Source organism: Ips typographus, linkage group LG13 (genome assembly GCF_016097725.1).
Source record: "Ips typographus isolate SLU linkage group LG13, UJ_Ityp_2.0, whole genome shotgun sequence".
NCBI lineage: Eukaryota > Metazoa > Arthropoda > Insecta > Coleoptera > Curculionidae > Ips > Ips typographus.
Window position 1 is genome coordinate 1,403,957 of NC_138434.1, and position 23,374 is coordinate 1,427,330.

At 37.3% G+C, this 23,374-nt stretch overlaps 2 protein-coding genes and 1 long non-coding RNA gene across 32 annotated transcripts in view; 1 reads left to right on the forward strand and 2 right to left on the reverse strand.

Moving 5' to 3' along the window:
• RhoGEF2 (Rho guanine nucleotide exchange factor 2) overlaps positions 1 to 15,664 on the forward strand; it is a 30,100-nt gene extending 14,436 nt beyond the window's left edge. For 7 of the 11 annotated variants that reach the window (XM_081991378.1, XM_081991385.1, XM_081991387.1 and 4 more), the window contains 15 exons: positions 3,869 to 4,049; positions 4,645 to 4,732; positions 6,289 to 6,443; positions 6,494 to 6,678; positions 6,729 to 6,962; positions 7,023 to 7,308; positions 7,367 to 7,534; positions 8,329 to 8,543; positions 8,605 to 8,692; positions 8,746 to 9,014; positions 11,780 to 11,911; positions 12,024 to 12,211; positions 12,267 to 12,470; positions 12,521 to 12,661; positions 14,620 to 15,664. In XM_081991378.1, coding sequence (XP_081847504.1) covers positions 3,869 to 4,049; positions 4,645 to 4,732; positions 6,289 to 6,443; positions 6,494 to 6,678; positions 6,729 to 6,962; positions 7,023 to 7,308; positions 7,367 to 7,534; positions 8,329 to 8,543; positions 8,605 to 8,692; positions 8,746 to 9,014; positions 11,780 to 11,911; positions 12,024 to 12,211; positions 12,267 to 12,470; positions 12,521 to 12,661; positions 14,620 to 14,661 — 2,576 coding nt within the window. In that variant the 3' untranslated portion in view covers positions 14,662 to 15,664. The remainder of the gene's footprint in view (positions 1 to 3,868; positions 4,050 to 4,644; positions 4,733 to 6,288; positions 6,444 to 6,493; positions 6,679 to 6,728; positions 6,963 to 7,022; positions 7,309 to 7,366; positions 7,535 to 8,328; positions 8,544 to 8,604; positions 8,693 to 8,745; positions 9,015 to 11,779; positions 11,912 to 12,023; positions 12,212 to 12,266; positions 12,471 to 12,520; positions 12,662 to 14,619) is intronic. The other 4 variants (XM_081991384.1, XM_081991389.1, XM_081991383.1 and 1 more) reach the window with 3 other exon arrangements.
• On the reverse strand, positions 14,820 to 16,385 carry LOC145736951 (uncharacterized). The gene is made up of 2 exons (XR_014180146.1): positions 15,983 to 16,385; positions 14,820 to 15,904 (listed from the first exon to the last, which is right to left on the reverse strand). It is a non-coding gene; the product is annotated as an uncharacterized LOC145736951 (long non-coding RNA).
• A 380-nt stretch (positions 16,386 to 16,765) lies between these two features.
• Positions 16,766 to 23,374, reverse strand: part of SLO2 (slowpoke 2) — a 31,965-nt gene continuing 25,356 nt past the window's right edge. For 16 of the 20 annotated variants that reach the window (XM_081991393.1, XM_081991409.1, XM_081991395.1 and 13 more), the window contains 7 exons: positions 23,175 to 23,360; positions 22,948 to 23,127; positions 20,388 to 20,483; positions 20,100 to 20,305; positions 19,746 to 20,048; positions 18,200 to 18,480; positions 16,766 to 18,153 (listed from right to left, as the gene is read on the reverse strand). In XM_081991393.1, coding sequence (XP_081847519.1) covers positions 18,050 to 18,153; positions 18,200 to 18,480; positions 19,746 to 20,048; positions 20,100 to 20,305; positions 20,388 to 20,483; positions 22,948 to 23,127; positions 23,175 to 23,360 — 1,356 coding nt within the window. In that variant the 3' untranslated portion in view covers positions 16,766 to 18,049. The remainder of the gene's footprint in view (positions 18,154 to 18,199; positions 18,481 to 19,745; positions 20,049 to 20,099; positions 20,306 to 20,387; positions 20,484 to 22,947; positions 23,128 to 23,174; positions 23,361 to 23,374) is intronic. The other 4 variants (XM_081991405.1, XM_081991402.1, XM_081991410.1 and 1 more) reach the window with 2 other exon arrangements.

Below are 23,374 nucleotides of genomic sequence, written 5' to 3' on the forward strand. Positions count from 1 at the left end.
ACTGGAACAATCTTATAAATAACCATTATCTGTGCTATAAAGAATTCAGAACACGCCAGACTTGTAAAAAAACGTTTGGTGGGTACAGGGGGGGGCAGGCCAAATGATTTATTACGTGTAAATTTGTTGTTTTGACCACCACATCCTAACCTAAACCATGCCTTGAAGCTGATTTATCGCAGTGATGTGGTCCAAGCAAGCGGATACGAGGGGCAAAAATGCAACCTCCTTCAGGAGTAAAATAACTAGTAAAAAGTCCAAAAACGCCACCGAGACACAGCAGCAGGATCTCGCCGACAACAAGCAGCAAGAGCAGCAGGATAAGAAGAAACTGGAGCAGCAAAACAAAGCTGCCAGTCAGAAAGGTGGTAGAAATCGGACGAGGAACAAAAACAAAAAAGATGCGGCTAACAACGCGAAAAAGAAGGAAGACTCGAGCGGTAATAACAGTGATAAGGTTTGTACAATCAAAGTCACTGTCATAAGTGTTGTTGTCTAAAAACTCCATTCAGCCAAATAGTATTAAACATGAGACTGAGCCCCTTGACGAATGCGATGGGGTTGTTCTAAGGAACGCCAGTAGGGCGGGAGGCAATACGAACGTGAAGCGTTATAGTGATAGTTTCGTGTTGGAGAACCAGTCAGGAGGTGAGGAGGCAGCTTCTGACGAAAAAGTTGTGGTGCCCACTGTAGCCCCCTTGACCCGGGCTTTGAGCGGGTTTTTTGTTATCGATCAAAGCAAGAAGCACAACAGGCGATTTAGTGATCTGTTTAGGTGATTAACTTGCTTAGTTTCACTGCGGAGGTTTTATTCAAATTTTCTAGACCTGCCAGTAGTAAGTTTTCTGGCAGTACCGAAAGTCTCAAGATTTCAATTAATTTAGAGAAAAACGTTCCTGATAAAATGAGTAAATCGGAGGCTAAAGACCGAAATAAGTCCAATAAAAAGTTGGACCCTCCTAAAAAGTCTTCACAGGTGAGTTAACTTAGATTTAATTAATGTGATCTAAACGAGGTTTTATAGTCTAAATCCTCGGATTTCGTTAAACCCACCACGGAAACCTCGAACTCATACTTGAAGCGAGTCAGGTCGAAAATTTACAAAAGCAAAAGCGACGATTGCGCTAAAATTGAGCTCGAAAACAAATACAAAATATTGAAGCCTAAAAAGTCACTAGACCTGAACGGGAGAATCCCCGAAGAGGATATTGCTTCTCCTCCAGGTAAGGCAAACACATCAATATAGCAACACGATTTAAAACAATTTTTAGGAGTTATACAAAAATCGTTGGGTCATTTCCATTTCGGCAGGCTGACCAGGCAAACCACCAATCTGGAACAGATCAGGTGATTTTTCATTCATTAATCTTGTCGTCGTTAAGTTTTCACAGTTTATCCATTGCAAAACTAATAATGAATTTAATGGGTAAACTTTAAACAAGTTGGGTACGTCGATGCTATTTCTCATCTCTATCATCTGTGTGATATATTGTTCGGTGAATTGATAAAGCCAAACCTACAATTGTGTATGTTTAAGGACTAGAGAATTGCATAAAGTAAGGAATTCACCGTAAATCCACTTAACATTTGCGTAATTCTGAGTACAGTGGTCCACATGTTTGTATTGTATAGTCTTCCTGATATTTAGGCAATCAGCAATACAAATGTATGGTGATAGAGTTGCCTAACGTTACTTAGTTAATAGTGGCATTAAAAATTAGTAAATTTCATTAAGTTTGCAAATTGTTTGAAGGCAATTTTGACTTTCGAACATGTTTTACAGCTCTATGGGTTTAATATTGATAGTTGTGAGTGTGCAAACGTTTATTAGGCACTCACAAGTATCAAAATTAATTATTACCTATAGAGCTGTAAAAACAAACAAAGAAATGACAGCTGGAATGCCGGAAACTGTTTTCAAAACTGATCACCAGAGGGAGTATCTCTTATCTTGAAACGCCAATAGTCAAAATTGGTTTGAAACAATCTGCAAGCATAATGGAATTTCAGGTAAGAATTTCAGGAAATTTTTCCAGAAAATTTTCAGTAATTTGCCGAAAAAATTGGAAAACATAAAAATTCAAAAACAATTCGTTTTTTACATTTTTGTACTATTAATTTGAAAGTATTTAGGCAATTGAGGTTAATTTTGAAAATAAAAAAAAATTCTGAAAAAAATCAGTTCTTGACAATTCTAGTTTTTAATTTTTCAATTTCTGCTTTCGAGGAGGGTGGTCAAAGTAAGGCTGTTAGAGCAAAAACAATTGAATATCGATACAAACATTTTACATCAAGTAGGCCTAGAATTTGACGTAGATTCCAAAAATCAAATAAAAAATAAAATATTTGGTTTGCTGCTCAAATTTGGGACACCCTGTCATAATTCATTAAATCACTTTTTAAACTACCCCATTGTATTGACAAATTGACAATAACTCGATTATTTTGACAATTATAGGGTGGTTCAATATACCAATTTGTAGCCCTTGAAATTGCCATTTGATCACCCTGTATACCATATATAGTAGAAATGTCATGCTATCGAAATATTGAAGCTTTTATACCGGAAATGTGTTGTCCAGAAGAGAGAACATATAGAACAGCTGTTCAATTAAATCAGATTACTATATTTTTAAAAATTCATATTATTTTGAAAAGTGTTGTTTGTTTTCCGGTAATTGTTCGGAAAAAGTTGGAAAATCTGAAAATTCAAAAATAATTAGTTTTTTAATTAATTGTACAACAATCCAATTAAAGTTTAATGTACTTTTAAATTTAGATGTCTTAAATTATCTTATTAGAATGCATGATAAGTTTGACAATAACAATGACAAGTTTGACCATTATTTCCCTATCAAGGAAAATTTTCCGGTATATTTCCAAAAATTGAAATTTTCCGTCTCGAAAATTACCGCTTTTACATCTCTGACTAAAAATCATCAAGATTTTTTTATACTTCCTTAGGAATCCCTTATTTATCTAATGTTAGGCAACTCGATCACCATACAAGTGTATTGCTGGTTGCCTAAATGTCAATTGGTAAATAATGCAATCAGACATGTCAATCTCAGTGGAGAGTAGTTTGTTATTGGTAAAAAACGCAGTTCTCAGTTTTTTTTTTACCAATTAGAAACTAGGAATGATGCCTACTATGTGCTGTACAAAAAGCAGTTTCCAGGATACACAAAGCTAGATTTTCAACAATTTCAATTGCATCAAATCCGTGTTTAAAATGGGACGCCCTGTATGGCCTTGTGTTCAAGCGTCTCAAGATATACAGGGTGAAAGTTTCAACAGGAAGACTGACTTTTTGTTATTCTATTATACAGAAAAAATGACGGTCTTATTTCAATTTTAGGCAACCCGTTATACATCAATCTGATTAGCTTCCTTAAAAATGTACTGGAATCAGTGTTTGCAAACACTACTTGAGAGATGAGCAGTAGAATCGACGGTTCAAATAACCGTCTGATGTTTTAACGTTGATTTTATTTTAGTCGACCTTTTGGTTCTCAAAAATCGGTCGAGAACGCCCAATCCGTAGGTCCGGATCGTCCGATGTTGGCCAAATCAAAGTCGAGCAGCGCCATCAATTTGAGTTTGTTGAGGGCGCGTCGCGCTAAATTGGGCGATCAAACTTCCGCGCCCCTTTGCAAAGACGAATTCGATTTTATAGCGTTCGGGAACGTACGGCCTTTTGGCTCGAACACTAGCCTACACAAGGTTCCCAGTTGGTTGCATATAAACAAAGGTACCCTACAGATTTCCCGTGGTTTTTATTTTTGTCCCAAAAACTGTTACGGGTAGTGCAACGTTTTATAATTTACATTCAAATGTGACAGTTACTAAATTTTCATTGTTAATCTAGCCGATTCGAAAGTATCATTGCATCCAGTGTCAAGAACTGGATCGGACCGTAGACCGGACGCTGTCCGTGAAGAATCTGCCCGGCCTACTGATGAGACTGGTGCAGTCCAGCCATCAGATGGCGCTCTAGAACATTCCGAAACTGCTGCAGAGAAAAAAGAAACGGCGATGCCTCAAGAAAGGTAAATCTAGTCTGTTTGTTTAATTTTTTTTTTTGAAAAAGTCAATAATTATATCAATCAAGCAGTTTTTGTGACGAAATTTCACTTAATCTTGAGTTTTGAGTGGTGCTTCAACCAATCTAGGACACTCCACCTAATCCTTTGTATGCTTTTATTATTAGACTATATTAAAGTCGACCACGCAGCTAAAAATACAGTTGCAGTCCAGTTTGCCGCAAGTAGTGTAAACACCAATAATTAACCGCGTACACAGTATTATTGGTTTGTAAAAAATACGTCGGGAATCCTTTTTGTACTGATTATCAGTGGCGTTCGAAGATTAGAAAATTATCGATCGATAGTAACACGTTTGAGATTCATTTTGGGATGTTTCACGTCGGTTTTGAGTGTGTTTCTGTGGTTCTAGGTGGTTATGGCAGACAGACACCTTATTTTTGATCTTTTGACCGCTGCCGCCCACCATAAAAAATCCAGGTGTGCCTTCAAAGTTTTCCTGTTAAATGATGAATTATGTAACGTTTTTGCGCATTTTTCGGGCCCTTTTCAATTATTTATTTTCCAATTTTGAAACGTGAAAGTGATCATTTTGTTGCAGTCCTGCCAATTTACACTCGAGCGGGGCGAAACGACGTGCAGCTGGACACATAAACCGGTCGGAGAGCGTCAAGGAGCAATCGGAAAAGGTAGGATATTTTTGATGAAACGCCACTTAATTTCCACTAAAGTGGCCTAGAATCACTCATCATTTTTTTGTTTAGTCAACTTCACCAGGCAAATACCAGATTGCTCGCCAATATTGGCAACACTTAATTAAACTTACGAAAATACCCCGAATTTGCACTAATCTAATCTAAGTTTTATGTATTCAGATGCCAGTTTAATATTCTGTTGTTATATTAAATTGTAGTCAATATTTGGTAGGTTCATTAACGTAAACAAGGACTGCACTTTCAGTAAATAAGTTCAAAATAATCTCATAATAAGAGGAGTTGCAAAGCAATGCTAAAGATACCCTTTCTAAAGTGCCATAAGGGTTGTAACGTCATTTGACAGTTGATTTGTTAGAAAAAGAAAGCTCAGAAGGTGCCTGTCAAAAATTCTAATATGGCCGAGTTAGTGATTTAAATGAATGTCACAATATTATTTGTTTGAATTGAATTTGTAGGGTTTTGAGTCATTTTTACTGTCCTGGACACAGCTTTGTAGACAGATTTATGCAATCTAAAATCGACCTGAATAAAAAATCTTTGTTTTCTGGTAAAACCAAGTGCTCTGTAATCCTCTTTAAATATCAATAAATCCAAAATACTAAATAAAGTTTCCAGACATAATTTATGGTAGGCGTTGAACCAAACTTACTGTTAAATGACGTTTTGACACACTCGCACATGTCATCTAGGAAGTTTGTCACCATCTTTGTCCAGCTCATTTGCTCATAGTTCTCTCTTCTTGTCATAGGATTCCTATGAATAATTTTTCGTACCCGAATAACCAACAGTTATGGTAAGTTCAGTATTTGCGTAAGTCTCAGCACAGAAATTGGTCAAAAAAAGCAACTCAATAATCATAAAACATATTATCCAGTTCTGGTGGATTTCAGTAATTAATTTGTTATGTTAGGCAACTGAATTACCATAGAAGTGAATTGCTGGTTGCCTAACTATCAGTCAGTAAATAACTTACAATCAGGAATGTAAATTTCTGCACAGTAATAGTCAAAAAAGCAACTTTTAGCTCGCTACTATTTCTTGACCAATCACAAACTACCCACTGTACTGAAATGTAAGCAAATTCCACAAAATGTGGACTTACCTTTAGTAGGTTTGGAGTAATGTGTACCGTGTTGTCAAATCGTTTTTTAGCAGGTTGGCAGTCCTTGTAATGTAGTAAATTTATCAATAACTTAAACCTGCTGCTTCGCAATTAAAAAAGCGTATTTTTGGTCAACATTGTAGTAACACTATCTCATTCTGTCACTGTACATACCACCAAAATACTCTTAAAACTGTTGCTAGGCAACACTGTATAGTATCGAAAATTATTGCGGAATATACCTTTGTTTAGTATTGTTTGGTCAGTTTTCTTGCGTTTGGTTATTTAAGTTGGAACTGGTTTATAACACACATAAATAAGTTTATGGGTTTGTGTTGTGATAGTTTCCGAAAAATAATATGAAACATTTGTTTAGGTAACTGTGTACATGCCAAATCAACAAAATCAATGTTACATTATTGATTAGTCCTTTCAGCAGATACGGAAGCAACAAAGACGTAACGTCAGCGATCCCTCTCACTCTGTCAATGCCAACTATGACGCAGACAACGAGCCTCACACCGACCTGTCAAAGAACACGGACTCTGGTAGCTCGTCGAATTCGAGCATATCAGCTGTCAAGTAAGTGTTTGATCACGTTCACTGTACTAAGCTAAACGGGCTTTAAATAGTGGCAGACTATCGGAAAGTCCGTCCAATAGTATGGACGTGCATCAAGCCACTGTCCGCTCGAATTCGACTTCGGACAGTGACTTGGAGGGCGAGACGGACCCTTTGAACTGGCAGGAGCTGGTCACCGAAGAGGAGTTGAAGAAATTAAACCCCAACGAAAAGAAGCGCCAAGAAGTGATAAATGGTGGGTTTTGTGTTTGGTTTTAGTGTTTTTTTTAACTTAACCTTCTACAGAGTTGTTCCTGACTGAGGCTTCGCACGTTCGCATGTTGAAGGTGTTGTATAAGAACTTTTACAAAAGTTTGCAGAGTAGTCAACTATTGAAACCTGAAGAACTCAACCTGATCTTCCCGAATATCAAGGAACTGTTGGATATTCATACAAAATTTAATAATGAAGTGCGACAGCGGCGAAAAGACGATCCGCTGGTCAGACAGATCGGGGATATGTTGTTGTCGGCTTTTTCAGGTAAAACCCTTCACTTTAGAGTTTGTTTTAAACTTCAATTGTGCGTTAAACGAATTGTAGGGCCTCAAGGGGAGCTCCTACAAAAAGCGGCGGCTACATTCTGCGAAAGACAACAACTGGCGTTGGAGTTTATCAAAAAAAGGCGGGAGCGAGACAACAAGTTCGATTCCCTGTTGACGGAGTGCGAAAAGAAGAGATCGTGCCGTCGATTGCAGCTGCAAGGTATTGTGCCATACGAGATGCAGAGACTCACTCGGTATCCTTTGTTACTGGAGCGGCTTATCAAAAGTGTGGAAGCGGCCGAAAAGACATGTAGTGATTATACCGACGAATTAGTTAAACTTAGGTTAGTGTTTGTTGGAGTGTTTTTGCTTTTTTTTTTGACGTTTCGTTCAATTTTTTAGGCAAGCGCACCAATGTTCCAAGGAAATTCTTGGGTTCGTGGATGAAGCCGCCAAACAGGCCCACAACAAACACCGCCTCGAAGAAATCCAACGACACTTGGACGTTTCGAACTTTAGAAGTAGCGATCATCAAATCGTTAACGACTTTAAGAGTATTGACCTAACTAGGTAAGTCAACAAAATTGTCTCTAGCCAGACTTACCCAAGGACGATCGAATGTGAGGTCACAATGACGTGATTTGACAGTTGGTCGCATTACGGTTTTGGCAAATTACGTCACCTTCGTTCTGCTCCTTCCATGGAGCAAATAATACAAAAAAACCTTGACACTGAACCACAAATTCAGTTTTTATGTTAGAAGCTTCATTTTTTTACACAAAATAATCATAAATAAATCAGTTTTTATTCCACAAACTTCTAAGATGGCGTTTCGCGAGTATGAGTGGTAAAGTAGGCTGTGCATGGATATCACTTTGATCCGCCATCAAGTGTTCCGGGCGAATTCAACGTCACGATGACGTCATTTGACAGTGGGTCAATACATTGTTTTGTTAAATTACGTCATCGTGACGTCAATTTTATGGCCTTGTCAAACGGATGCACCGCCTACTTTGGTGCTATCTTAGGCATAGTGTTTTTATTTGTGTTTATTTTAGAAATTATCAATTTTTCTCATTCAACTTGTTTTATTTGGAAAACGACTTCGAATTTTTTTAATTCATTTTTTTGACCACGCTGTATTAATTTTAAGTCGTTTTTCCGTACCCACTGTTAAAACTAACCTTGTTTAACACGACAGAAAGCAGCAACCATGAAAAAAGCATTTTCTGTTTTAGGTATCGCGAATGTCAAAGGTATATGATATCTAGAATGTGTGTAAATAATATACAGGGTGTTTTATTTAAAATAAGCGACTTGGTAGCTACTTCCAGTATAACGCTAAAATAAACCATATATTGCAGATATAAGCTGATCCTGGAAGGTGGTTTGCAATTGAGGCGGAATAATAAAGCGCCAGTTCAAGTGCACGTACTCTTAATGGAGGAGATTGTAGTAATTTTGCAGAAGGAGAGTGAGAAATTCATACTGAAATTCTTCCAAACGGGGACGCCGTCACAGCCGCCCCTCAGCCCTATCATCAAAATGAATACGTTGCTGGTGAGGGAGAACGCCGTCTGTGAGTGTCCCCCGTCATTTTTAAACTGTCACTTCTGAAACTGACTTGAGTGTTTTGACAGGTAAAAACGCCCTGTTCCTTGTAAATATGTCGACGAATAACAGTCAGATGTACGATTTGTGCGCGGAGGATGAAGTCAAACGCGAGACGTACGTTGTTTGTACGTGCTAGTTAACTCTTTCACTTTCAAGTTGAATTTCAGTTGGTTGAAGCACTTTTCGGAAGCGTCAGAAGCTTATAGTCGACGTGAGGGCAAACCGAGCCGAATCCCAGCGGCTCCGATGGTTTTACCCCAGTTGGAGCCGGATTCGGACGCGGAAACGCCACGAGAGTCGTCCATTGACTCGACCGCCACGGTTAATCTCAAACAGGAGGAGAACCAACCGTCCGCGGAACCGGAAACGGTTCCTACGGAAGAAAATCACCGGGTCCACGTTGAGGATCCGGGGGCGGGTGGTGACCAAACTCCCGGTGAGTATTTTATTACGTTTTTGCACAAAAACACATGAAAAGTCACTGGAACCTTAGTTAAGTTGGTGTGGTTTTACAGGGTGATTCAGAACAGTACCCAATAGATTTTCTTTATAATTTTAGGGGATATGACGCATTGATGTGACAAAAAATTTTGTTTTACTTTGATTTTTCATTATCCTCTAAAACATTTTTAAGGTTAAGGCTTCTATGGGGTAAATCGTAATGAATCATCTTGTAGGTACAGGGTGTGTCTTAAATTGCACTGAAAGTATGCAATTTTGCTTCCAATTGAAAATACCCTCAATTTTCGCCATTTTGTTAAATTTCGGGGCCAAATGTGGCCTCGGGACCTCTACACAGGTCCTGGGGATTCCAAAATCACCCAGAATACTTCCAATTAACTGACTTTGGCCTATCTAAATAGAGTCCAAACAACAATACAGGGTGTCTGGATTTAGAGTGTTTTTGACTGAAATGTGTATATTTTTGGAAATCCCACGTCTAGACTATCTTTTTGCTTCAGTGTCATTTTAATGTCAAGTGTCAAATAAGCGAGTTATTCAAGGTCAGTGTCGAAAAACCACTCTACAGAAACCCGCGTCACTGTACACTAGTTTTTTCCTATCTATCTGGGAAATGGGTTTTTTCCTGCCAAAACAACACTAAATCCGGACAATCTGTACCTTCAGTCAAATTTGGGACACTCTGTACAGATTCTGGTGAGGAGATTATTCTGAACAAAAATGCGCCAGTTTTACTCGGTTCGGATTTAACGGCTTTTAACCCGGACAACGTTCAATTTTTGTTTATCCGAGCACCATTTCTTTATTTTTCAATCGTTTCTTTAGGTTTGCTTTGAAAATAAAGCTTTCTATAATGCCTACAAGAGGTAGTTTGTAATTGGTCAAGAAAATCAGCTTTCAGCTTGCTACTTTCTGTAAATTTACTTAGAGAGTTTAATAAACAAAATCCACGTGATGAAACCACAGTGATTAATACGTTTATACCGTGTGACTTGATAATTTAATCCGTTGTATTTGATAAAAATTTCTAGTACTAAAGCAAATGGCAAAATGTAGTTAGTCAAACTGCAACCATTTTGTTAATATTTATCGTTTTGACTTGACTAGATAAATATTGAAAATGGTGAGGTTTTGTTTTTTGTTTATCAATCCCAATCCTCTGACCGGTTTCGCCGTATTACGGCTCATCAGAGAGGCTATAGGGCTTGATAACCAAAGAACAAAACCTTCGTTCCAGTATAGTCAACTGGATGCCAGAAATGATAGTTGTGTGCAACATCTGTGACATCTAGATAAATATTCTTATGAAAAGTACGAGAGTTAAATGAATTTGCTGAAAATAGTAAACGTGTTTTAATGTGTGCCAGTTAATTTGTTACCGATAAAGGAGATCATTTGTTTATATTGGACTGTTAACTTGAAAGAAAGGTTAGTCACATTTTAATAGTCCATCTGTGGATCTGTCGAGGTTTCGCTTAGTTTTTGTAGTGATTTCGTTCCACACGTACACATATTCGTTTGTATGAAAAATTGATACTTTTTGAAATAAGCGATTTTCTATCTAATAAGCCGTTTCGTGAGTGTTAATGGTAAAGTAGGCTGTGCTTGTATCATTTTGACGTTTCGTCAAGTGTGCAGGGCAAATTTGTCGTCACGATGACGTAATTTGACAGCTGGTAAATATACGGTTTTGTTAAAATACGTCATAGTGACGTCAACACATGCCTACTTTGGTGTTATTTACGCGTATGTATAGTCGTCGGCATTAAATCGGTCGTTGATCACTGAATTTAAACTATAGTAGAAGGCAATATATCGGTCGATGCACGTCATTGACGTTTAACGCGCCACGTTGCCAGATGTTTGGTTTTTTTATTAAAATCCGAACTTTAGATACATTTTGTTTTTATTTACTTCTTATATAGAAGTTGACGCAGTTTTTTAACAGAGAATTTTGAATAACAATATTAGTCAATATTGAGGTTTTTTTTTTTGTCTCTCTGTAAGCAGTTTTTAGTCAAGTCATCAGCAACAAAAACAGCAAACGGTCAACTAGCAATCTGGCAACAACGCACACAACTCGTTAAACGTCGAGATCGAGAAGGTCACGTCTGTATCAGAATTGCGTTCAGTTAATAAGTATTTTCAAAACGTCAAACTCACTGATGATGTGCATCGCTCCTATTAGTGCCCTGGACCATACATTACGCTCTCTTTCTCACACGCTGTTATTACAACTTTTGTACCAAATGTTTTCTTTTAAAACTAAAAACAGACTTTATAATAAGATGTCACTTTATCATGTGTGCAGAGCCAACTTGATGTCACCGTGATATAATTTGACAGTTGGTGCGTTAAAATACGTCATCGTGACGTCAAAGTTATAAAATGGCAAGTATTCATGGTAAAGTAGGCTGTGAATGCATATCACTTTCATCTTCCATCAAGTGTGCCGGGCGAGTTTAACTTCACGATGACGTAATTTAACAGTTGGTTAATGTACTGTTTTGTTAAGTTACGTCATTATGACGTCAAACTTGCAATACATGCACCGCCTACTTTGGTGCAGTTTAGCATAGAAGATCTTTTATTTGTCAAGTTTCAATTTTCTCCATAAGTAACTTAATACAAACTTCCATTAAAAACACTTGACTTTTCGAACTTATTAAAAGTCTGAAACGATTGAAAAAGCAAAGCAAACCCACTACTAACCAATGGTGTTTTGGTATTATTTTATAGAGGCTACCAGTGGTGGTGGTATTCACATAACGAGCAAGGTGAGCGCAGAGGAGTGGCCGCTGATCCAGCCCTCGCAAGTTAACGTGCAACTGCCTCCAGTGCACATAGCGGAGTCGATTCTTACACCTTTAGGTACTGTCCTTGTTTAGGAGCACGCTCTTTTAATATATTTTAAACAACGCTTTACTTTCACCTACAAAATACACCGAGTAGTGGTTTAAAAAAAAAAATTGTACAATAACAGAGCAAATTCGACGCAAAGACGCATTAGTGAAGCAAACGTTAGCGGAAAAAGAGAACCTGGTGGCGGACCTACTGTCCATTCCCAGGGAGCACTTTGAGCACATCGCCGACATGGCATCGATGACTGCCGAACAGGAAACCGAAACTCAGTCTGATATTGTGGATCGGTTACTTTCCAGTGTCTTCCAAGTAGGTTTTTTTTGGCCAGAGTTAGTTCTGTTTTCGATTGTTCACCGTCACTTAGGTTGACATGTTGCAAAAGGCCGTAAACGACGCCCTAAACGTCTCGGAGAGCGACGTCATTGCCGCCAAAGGCAGTAAAGGGCCCGTTTGTCCCGGCCAAGAGCCCTCAACCCCAACAACTAACAGATCTGTGATTCCCAGTGTGCCTGCCACGTTAGTCGGCGAAATTGCCGCCTGTCTAAGCAAACAGCTTACCACTTTATTGGTAAGTGTGTTTCATACCGTCCGGGCAAAAATTACGATTTTTCTTTGCAGAGTGAGATCAGACAAGTGGAAGAGGATAGAGATAGGCTGCGTAAAGAAGTGCACAGTATGCGCGAGAAGTTGCACGCAGAGAACGGGTTACACAGTCCAGTGCCATTCGAAGAGTCGGGAGTATCTGACGAGAGCGCCCATGTAAGTTTCATTTAGTTCACTAGTACCAAACTAGACTAAATGATAAGTATAGACAAACAGTGGCAATGGAACTGGAAATTAATTTAAGTAAGTGGCGTGAGATGGCACCACTAAGCGCGTTTTTTGGCTGTTGGAAAACACAGTCACGTGACCATTTGTACCTTAAAACGAGTCACGAGATTTAGAGTTTAAAATTAAAAAACCGGTCACGTAATCTTTAAATTCAAATTTAATCATTGAAAGTAGTCACAAGACCTGACAAACAATATTTTGACATTTACCAGTCACGTGACCTTTATAAATAAAATTTGAGTATTGGAAATCGTCATGCGACTTTATGAACTGTAAAAAGACTCACGTGCTTCTCGCTTATTTGACACTTGACATCAAAATGACGCTGAAGCAAAAAGATAGTCCAGACTGTGGGCTTTCCAAAAATGTATTTATTTAAGTTGATTGGTTACGTGGTTTGGCCGCTAGAAGGCGTCAAAGTGACGCGGGATTGTGTTGAGTTAATGTTTTAATCTTAAAACAGTCACGTGACCATTTGTACCTTAAAACGAGTCGCGAGATTTAGAGTTTAAAATTAAAAAAACGGATCACGTAATCTTGATCACTAAAAGTGAATTTAATTGTTGAAAATAGTCATGTGACCCGTCAAATATTATTTTGACATTTACCAGTCACGCGATCTTGAGTGTTCCGTTTTGGCATTAAATAGGAGTCACGTGAGCTTTAAAACGTCATGCGACTTTATCAACTGTAAAAAGAGTCACGTGATTCTTCAAATAATATTTTTAACATCTGAAACAGTCACGTTACCTTTAGGACCTTAGATTTAAACTGAAAAACGAGCATGTGATCCTTTAAATAACATTCTGATATTCAAAACTGTCATGTGACATTATAAAATTCATTTTTAATCTTAAAAGAGTCACGTGACCTTTTAAAAAAATGTATTTAATTTTTGAAAATTGTCACGTGACCGTTTCCACATTAGAAGGAATCAGGTGACGCTTCAAATAATACTTTGACATCTAAAGGTCACGTGACCTCTAGGTTTTCGTTTTGATGTTAAAATAATTGAAAATTGTCACGTGGCCGTTTGCACTGTAAAGAGGGTCACGTGTCTTTAAAAATATCAGTTTAAACTGAAAAACGATTACGTTATCCTTCAAATGACATTTTGACAGTTTTTAGTCACGTTTTTAAGAAAAGAGTCACGTGAAGTATATAAGTAAATTTGAGTATTGAAAATCGTCACGTGATCTTTAGGATTTTGGATTTAACATTAAAAAAGAATCACGTGACTTTAAAAAAAATGTTTGATTATTGAAAATCGTTATCAACTGTAAAAAGAGTCACGTGATCTTTAAAAATATATTTTAGTTTTGCAAATCGTCACGTGACCATTTGAATATTATAAGGAGTCCCTGAGGATATCGTTTTGACGTTAAAATAATTGAAAATTGTCACGTGGCCGTTTGCACTGTAAAGAGGGTCACGTGTCTTTAAAAATATCAGGGAATATAAGGCACGGCTAACATGATTAACAAGAAGCCATTTCCAAATTTGTCCAACAGATGGCGTGTCATGGCTGTCTAGGGGTTATCTATCGCTTTCCACCGTGATTACGTTTACGCTTTCCAAATTTACTGTTTTTTTTTTGCTAATGATGTAAACATATCATTTTTATTTTTTTTTAATGAATTTTTGAGTTGGTATTTCCCTTCAATATTTTCAAAAACAAAAAAGTTCTGTGGGGTTTTTAACACAAAAATGCCTTCTAGCTCCGCGGATTGACAAAATTTCGAAATAAGAGTTTTACCATTAAAATCCTTTCCCAAAAAATCGAGCTTTTTCCGGTCAAAACATTCCAAATCCATACACCCTGTATATTTCTATTTTTCTACGCCTAGTAACATAAATATACTATTAAATTAAAATTAAATCCTTAGGAGGTGTTTTGCGAAGCAATAAGCGACGAGCAACCGATCTAAAAGGGAGGTGTAACACGAAACCAATGAGGATATATCAAAGTTACTAAGTGGTGTACATTTTTATATCGAACCTATCATTATGTAGATTGAAGATATTTTTGTATGACGCATTGATATATACATTAGCAAATAATAATTATATTACGGTCTGATCGGTGTTGAAAAAAAAAAAGAAAAACGAGTCGGTGCAATATTTTTCTAGGCTAAAACATAAGACGCGGGGTGCGTATTTAGTTTTTTTCCAAAAAAAAAAAAAAGACGAATCTCCCGCAAAAACAAAAAAATTCTAGTCCGTTTCTGTTAAAGCCCCGCAAACACAATGTCGCATTTACTCCTCCCCGTACTTACGATGCCTTGTTGAATGGTACGTGCTTGTTCATTTTACACCAAGCGCCTTGATATATCAGATGTGATGATCCAAGTGCCGGTTCTCCCATTATAGGCGGTACCATTGTATATTTACGTGTAAATAACATCATTTAAGTTTCAATCAAAATTTACCTTGGTTCGAGACGGTGAAAAGTACTGTACTTTTTACTCCCTCGTGTAAAGGACGTATAACAATTTACCTGAACATAGTATTGTATTTATTGTTATAGAGCGTAGCTTTTTAATTTAAACGTATTTTATATCCGATAAATGGGTGCTATTATACACACACATAAACAGAACCGCCAGCGAGGCGTCAGAGACAAACAAGTGCCTTTTTATCAGTTTTTTTCGCAAACCCGAACAGAGCAGCAGCAGCATCCATTCGCTTTTTTTTAGTCGTAATAGCTTTATTATAAAAAAAATTATGTGTATTTTTAACCAATGAAACGTGCGGCATTTGTGTAGATTTTTATTATGTTATTAATTTTTTTTCTATTTCTTTTTTTTTTGTTTAATTAGCAATATCCACCCAGCTAATGTTAAATAGCGAAACGTTTATTGTTATGTATTTATATTTGAAAAAAAAAGGTAACAGTCCTCTTATTAGAATAATAAACACTTTTAAAATAGAGTCTGAGTTTTTATTTACTACTTCTGGTTGTTCAAAAAAAGCTGAACCATACCCTTGCAGTTCTTAAGCTACGTTTTCCTCCACGGTCGCCAGTCGTCAGCGACCGCGACACGGTAGCTGCTACCAATTCGCTAGACCTGGATTAATGTAATTTAAGTACAACTGTTTTCCTACAAATTCGCGGGTCGCTGCTACCAGCGAATCGTCTCCAGTCGTTGGTCGCCAGTCGCTTGTCTCGCCCTAGAGCAGTACAGTCGTTAGTCGCCGCGAATTTAAATTTAGTTTCATAAAGTTTTATCCAGAAATGGATGGATTTACCATTGAAAAGGATGAACAGCTTGTTCATCTGATCAGTAATAACCCAGAATTATATGATCCCAGAATAAAGAATGAAATCCTTCTTCTTTTCGCTTCTTAAACATTGGTAAAACTTGTTCTCTTCTTTCCCGATCATGCACTAAGGACAGTACTAATATATCATCATCCTGATAACTGTCCAACAATAAAAGTAAAGACCTTGTTTTAGACAGGTTCATTTTAACTCCGTTTAACGTTTCAACTCCGATGAGAATTACAACACGAAGCAAAATTCGCCAGCGAATTAAATCTAGAGGAAAACAGAAGCCGGAGCGAAAATCGTGAACGAATCAATCGTCGCTACCGAGTCGCGGTCGCTGACGACTGGCGACCGTGGAGGAAAACGTAGCTTTAGAGAGAAACAACTTTTTTGTTCAAACGGACGTGAAGTACTCACTTCACGTACTGTTTAGCGGCAGTGAAATGCACTTTTACGGTCAAAAAATACAGGGAAAAAGTAAATTAACAATCACTATGTCACCGTCTACGCTTATGGTTGCTGGTTATTTCTCTATGTGACCATTGTGCGCGTCTTAAAATCTATTTTTAATTTCTTCAAGCGTTTGAGTCCCTCAATATTTTTTCTTTTCACGCCGGCCATGCTCCACAAAGACGCCGACTATTTTGGTGTTTTCAGTTGTTTCAACTGACTTCGTATAGATTATACCACTTTTGAACGAAATAATACCTATATGGGCTCCAGTTTGGACACTTTTGTCCTGTAGGTAGTAAAAAAAAACAAAAAAAAATGAATAATCTTTATTTTATTCATCAATCAACAAAGCTTAAGTGTCTTAAATTTTAAAAAACCAGAAAAATATGACAACAGTGTGACATATGAGTGTAAAGACAATAAAAACGATAAAAGTGTGCATGTTCATTGTAACATTTAAAAATTGTATACAGAGTGGTCTTGGTTTTATTTTTCTCAAACTCGACATTTATTTTTAAGAAAAATTTAATTAAGACCACTCTGTAGAGTGATATGGATAAATCATTGTGGCACAGCGAATAAATTGCATAATAATCTCGCAAACACGTACAATAATTAGTTTACGTATAAAACTCGTTATAAAGCTTACAAAGTAAACAATTTTGAAACTTTCTATTATAATCTAGATAGAATATAAAGTAGTTTTGCGTTATTATCTTGAATTCCTGCTATTGCTAAATTGTTGTTCATTCTCTCTTTTGTTTAGAATACTTTGATAAACAACGTCTACAGTATTTAGAGTATCGCACGTTGCCTACGTAAAGGTTATGTACAATAAGTAGCTAGATTAATGAATCGCCTACGTCATTTTTGGTCGTTGATAAGTAACTAGCCGAAACAAAGACAACAAAACAATCTCGGATAGTATGTACACAGTTTATAAAGCAATAGTACCAAAGCGTTTTCTTGGTCGTTCCGTGATTTTAGTTGCTCTTTGGTCTATTCTAGAAAAATATATTTCGCTTATAGAGATAGATATGTTTTTAAGGTAATTTATCTAGAAACGTTAATTGGACCACGTTACAGTCTTAAAACTACTTAAGCAAAAACTAAACAGAATATTTACACATTTTCTCAACATATACTGCTCTGTATATTGCCCCTGTCAATTATTATTATTATTAAAATGGTCCCGATAAAATCGAAAACACACAAAGTTGGCAATAGCGGTTATAATCAGAGAGCTGCGATAACAAGTTAAGTTTGACTGATGCTAAGGACACGTGTCTTGTAGGTACTGGACGGTTGCCTATCTAAACTAACTACATATAAGATTTATATAAGTATCACCTCTAAATTCAAAAGACAGCTAAACGTTAGCTATTAGGGCTCCCTAAACATGTTTTTTACGCTAATGGAACAAGTTCAGTCTATGCTTATTCGAAAATATATGACGGTTATGCAACCCCATAAAAGACCCTTAATACACTATTGAGCGAATTACCTCCAAACTAACCTCAAATAAAAAACCAGGTGGAGGTCACTTACAGCCATTTTTTCCTCAAGCTGTTTCGTTTCCCCCACATTAGGTTGTATCATACTATGGTCCCTTGCAATTGTTGGGGATCCGTCGATGACGTAGGCAACGCCGCCTGAGACGACGACGTCATCGGTTCCATAAACGAGGGCGTGGTCAAGCCTGATTTTAATTTGGCAACACTGTCTTGTTTGATCGTACAACTCACCTATACCAGGCACGCCCCCTATCGATTGCAAGCTTAAAGTGCTCGCGTTGTGCTTAGCCCCGCCCAACATTGGTGGACTGACCACTAAGGCGGTGTTGCTCGAAATGATGGGGGGGCTGTCCTCTTCGGGCGGGGTTACCTCGAGGCCTATGCTGTCGTTAAGGGCGATTTTGATTGGGTTCTGGAAGGAAGTGGAAAAGTGCGAAAGTCCGATGTCCTCCAAGCTGCTTTTCCTTTTCGGGTTGCCTATGTTTGGTAAGCCTTGGCGCAACGAATTGGACCTTTTCGAAATTGAAAAATTGTACATTTCCTAACAAGTGGCCAAATAAATCCAAAATTGAGCTAAAAATTTTGTAAAAATCTAGATTGTACTCATTTTATACTAATTCAGGATCGGGGATTCCAAAAAAAACGTGAAAACTGACCAAAAAAATGTTGTTTATCTGATTCACTCTTCTGTCAAACGGGTTAATTTAGGTTCTTCTCAAAATGTTAAGAACTCAAGATTATACTGGTTTTCGACTAATTTGGGGTCGGACAGTTCAAAAAACGTCACGTTAACTCAAAATTGACAGCTTTTGTGAATTATTTTCAATATAAACCAGGCAACTGTAAAGGGAAATTGTAGAAATGGCAACGCCAACCAGTGTTGCCAAGCCAAATTTAAGTACGTAAAGAAAACAAAATTAATTTTTTTAATGATTTTTTAACAGTTTTAACATTCGTGACAGATATCACGTGGTTTTAGAAGAGAATTTAGCTAGGCAGTCACGTGACCACTGTCATGATTCTCAGAAACACGTTTTAAATCAAATACTACACGACAACTTTTCTAAACGCTGCTTGTTCCAACTTTTGAGCGCAGTTTGACATTTTTGACGTTAATGACAGTTGTCACGTGATTTTAAAACAATCTTTACCTAAACGGTCACGTGATAATCGTTAAAATAACTGTCAAAAAAATCTCAAAAAGACGTTTCGTTTCAAAAACTTAAATTCTTGCATATTTTAGACAAATTTGGTTTTAGAGGATAATTTAACTAGGCAATAACCCACAGAGTGACAAAATGACTGTTTTAAGCCCATTTTTGGAATCCTCATTAAATTTCCTATTCTATAACCTAAAAAAACACAACAAAATTTGGTACAGTCACATAGAAAAGCGACGTCAAAATTTGAACTGCCAGAAACCCAATTTAAAAGGACACTCAGGGACAAAATCGCCTGTAACACTCACTTGGGGTAAGAAAATTACTATTTTAAGCACATTTTTGGAATTCTCATTAAATTTCCTATCTAATAACCTAAAAAAACACTACAAAATTTGATACAGTCTGGGAGAAAAACGGTGTCATAATTTCAACTGCCAGAAACACAGTTTGAAAGGACAGTCAGGGACAAAATTGCCTGTTAAACCCACTTGGAGTGAGAAAATGACTCTTTTAAGCACATTTTTGGAATTAATACCGTTTTAACGGGAACCCTGGCAACATTGACTGGCCAACTCTGACTTTCACTCCACATTTATAATACTCTCGGTACTAACCTTCTGAGTAAAATATCATCGATGACTCTCAGCGAATTGGATCGTCCTCTCTGATGAGTGGCTACAGTAGGGGAGTCGGGTAGTGACAAGGAATTCGATTTGGTGGTAACTAAAGGCGGAGGTCTTGGAGCTTGATAGCCGCTCAGGCCAAGCCCGGAACCTCGACGACTTCCACCCAACTGGGTGTTACTGCCCATTTGTTGCAGTAAATTTTGAGAACAAAAGCTGATGTTGGATTTACGCCGACTGTTGTGCCTTTCGAAGGTTTTCTGGGCGGAAAACGGACTGGGCCGCACCAAGTAACTGTATGAACCGCAACTAAGTGACGTTTAACCACAGTCGAAGTAAACTCACATTACGTCCCCTTCTTCCAGCTTCAGATCACAGCTTGGGTTGATTATGACGTAAGATAGGCTGCTCCGTTTCTCACTGACGTCATTGTAGTCGATGGTGGGCAGATTTAAGCTTTCCATACGCGATCGGACTAAATTGGCAATCTCGGCCCGTTCGATTTGTTGGTTGTGGTTGTCTTTGGCTTCGTCCGCCATATTGATGGAGTACTGAAACCACGTGTATACTCAGGTGGTTGAGGTTATGTAACAATTATTTTCAGAAAAAAAGAACAAAAATTCCGACGCTTACCATGGAGCTACGCCTGTTAGTACAACCGAGGCAGTTTGTCCCTTCTTTCGGTCGGTACGTTACCCCCACTCTGTCCGGGCCCAAATCCTCGTCCAGCTATTATCATAAATATATGCAACTATTACGTGCACTACCACAGCCCACTAAATATTATACAGAGTGTCTGAATTAAGTTGTGACACTGTGTATATTAACCGAAAATGTGAATACCCTACACAGGGTACAGAGAGGATTATTGATTGAATTTAGACCACCCCATTACAAGCTTTATTTCTAGTTTTAGAAAATTCACATGTGACACCCTGTATATTGTTCCCTTTTTTTTTGATATACAATGTGATTTTATTTGACATTTGCAATACCTAAAACAATTGCATTTTTTGCCTTTCCCGACTAAAAAAAACGTCTAACATGCCGTTTCGTGAGTATTAATGGTAAAGTAGGCTGTGCTTGTATCATTTTGACGTTTCATCAAGGGTGCTGGGCAAATTTGACGTCACGATGACGTAATTTGACAGTTGGTAAATATACGGTTTTGTTAAAATACGTCATTGTGACGTCAACACATGCCTACTTTGGTGTTATTTACGCGTATGTATAGTCGTCGGCATTAATTCGGCCGTGGCACGTCATCAGTGAATTTGACGTTTTAAACTACATAGTTGCGGGCTATTGCGCTCTTTTTCTCACACGCTGTTATTACAACTTTTGTACCTAATGTTTCCTTTTAAAACTAAAAACAAACTATACTAAGATGATCAAAATTCAATAAATAACCCTCTTAGATGATTGTATTGTAAAGTTGGTTAAAAAATGAGAACCATTGCAAATCAATGCTCCTAGACAAAGAGAGAGAGAGAGAAATAAACTTTTATTGGACCAAAACAATTATTGAACACCCGTTATCTAGAGACAAGACAAAATATTATAATTTTCTTGACACTTGGCGAATAAAGCACGTATGTACTTATTTAAAAACTTTTTCTTTAAAAACTAAAAATATATACAAATTCAATCAATATCCCTTTTAGATGAATGTGTTGTCAAAAGCAAGTTCAAAAAGAAAACTATTGCAAATCATCGCTTCTAGACAAAGAGAGAGAGAGAGAAATAAACTTTTATTGGACCAAAACAATTATTGAACACCCGTTATCTAGAGACAAGACAAAATATTATAATTTTCTTGACACTTGGCGAATAAAGCACGTATGTACTTATTTAAAAACTTTTTCTTTAAAAACTAAAAATATATACAAATTCAATCAATATCCCTTTTAGATGAATGTGTTGTCAAAAGCAAGTTCAAAAAGAAAACTATTGCAAATCATCGCTTCTAGACAAAGAGAGAGAGAGAGAGAGATAAACTTTGTAACTGACATTCCCCCTGATACCACGTGAGCAACCGTTAAATGACGTCACATGAAACACTGACACAAGTATCCTACTCTTTGTAGGACACTTGGTGAATAATTTGAAGTTTTCATCTAACTAGACTCCAGAGACAAAAATTATATTTTTCTTGACACTTGGTGAATACGGGACGTACGTTAAGATTTAAATGTGCTAATTAATCGTTCAGTTGAAAGGTTTGTTGGTGAAAACTATTTTTAAATGTATCGTTACCATTTAAATATAAAAAAAAACGTTAATAAATGTACTTTTGATAAGATGAAAAAGCCAAACAAAGCCATAATCATTTTCTTATCGCTACGTCTAGATTACATGCAATTGAATCTCCTCTTACCTTGACGCGTGCAATTTCGGGTGTTTACGGCTTTATTTGAGTGTAAAAGTGCAGAACCGCATGCTTTTTAGCAATAACAATACAATACATAAAAGAAATGTTTTAGAAAACAGCTTTGGAGATGATTTTATTAGTCTGTTCATCGAAGTCTGTACGGCGTAATATCATAGTGTTCCAGTGATGTGAAATTACCGTATTTTATATTTTTCGTAAATTACCACCGTAATTTACCAATTTTTATTACCATTTTTAATTCTCATTTCATGTCATAGAAAACAAAAGGTAGAGCAGATTTCAAGAGTTACAAAAATATCCCCACATGATTAATGCACCCAACCCATTCCACCAAAAATCTTAGGAGAAACATTTCTCTTTTGCTTCTTTTGTTTCGAAGGAAGCACCGAATCGAAGCAGTAATAAATGGTCATAAAAAAATTGTAAATTACCGGTAAAATACGACTAACATCACTGGTTATTACTCCGTAAATTCGGCAACCTTTTGGATTAAGGTATACAGAGATTACATACCAATTTTATTTTTTAGCCATAAATATAACGTGTGCAATCGGTGGAACACTTATCGTAAAATGTGAACACTGGAATTATAGAGCCGCCACTGTCGTTTCCTCAATCCGGTGCTTGTAGTACCACAGAAGCAAAATACATTAGTGACATTAGAATAAGAAAAAAATAAAGTAACCCAAGCGAGTTTTGAACAGTACTCGATTAGGTTTTAACGGTAAAAGTGCCATAAATTCATTCAGTGTGGCCATCAATTCACATAAAAAAAAATAGTTGTTCACCATTTTTACTCACCGATGGCACACGTACGCAGCTCGACCAAGTCGACGAAGGCATACTCACATGTGACGTATCAGTCAGGGAAGTGTCCTGAGTCCTGTAAATTCCTATAGGAATCTCGCAGGTCGTGGAACACAGTTTCTGGTACAGTCTGCCGTACGTTCTGATCCACATGTCTTCTTTTCCAATACGCATCTAGGAGAACAAACACTATATTTGGTAGTTAAAGTGTACTGACTTACTGAAGTTAGGAAACCGGAACCGGGAGCTTGATCGATCCCCAATAACAGTCGTACAAAAGTGATGACGTAGTCCTTGACGAACGCTTGGTAAAGTAACGTGTCCAACATGCTGGCGCTGAATACGCTACCCGCAGCGAACGGCAACCGAAACATGTAGGAGATGTGACTCCCCCGCTCTTTTTCCCTCTGGAAAAGTTTAG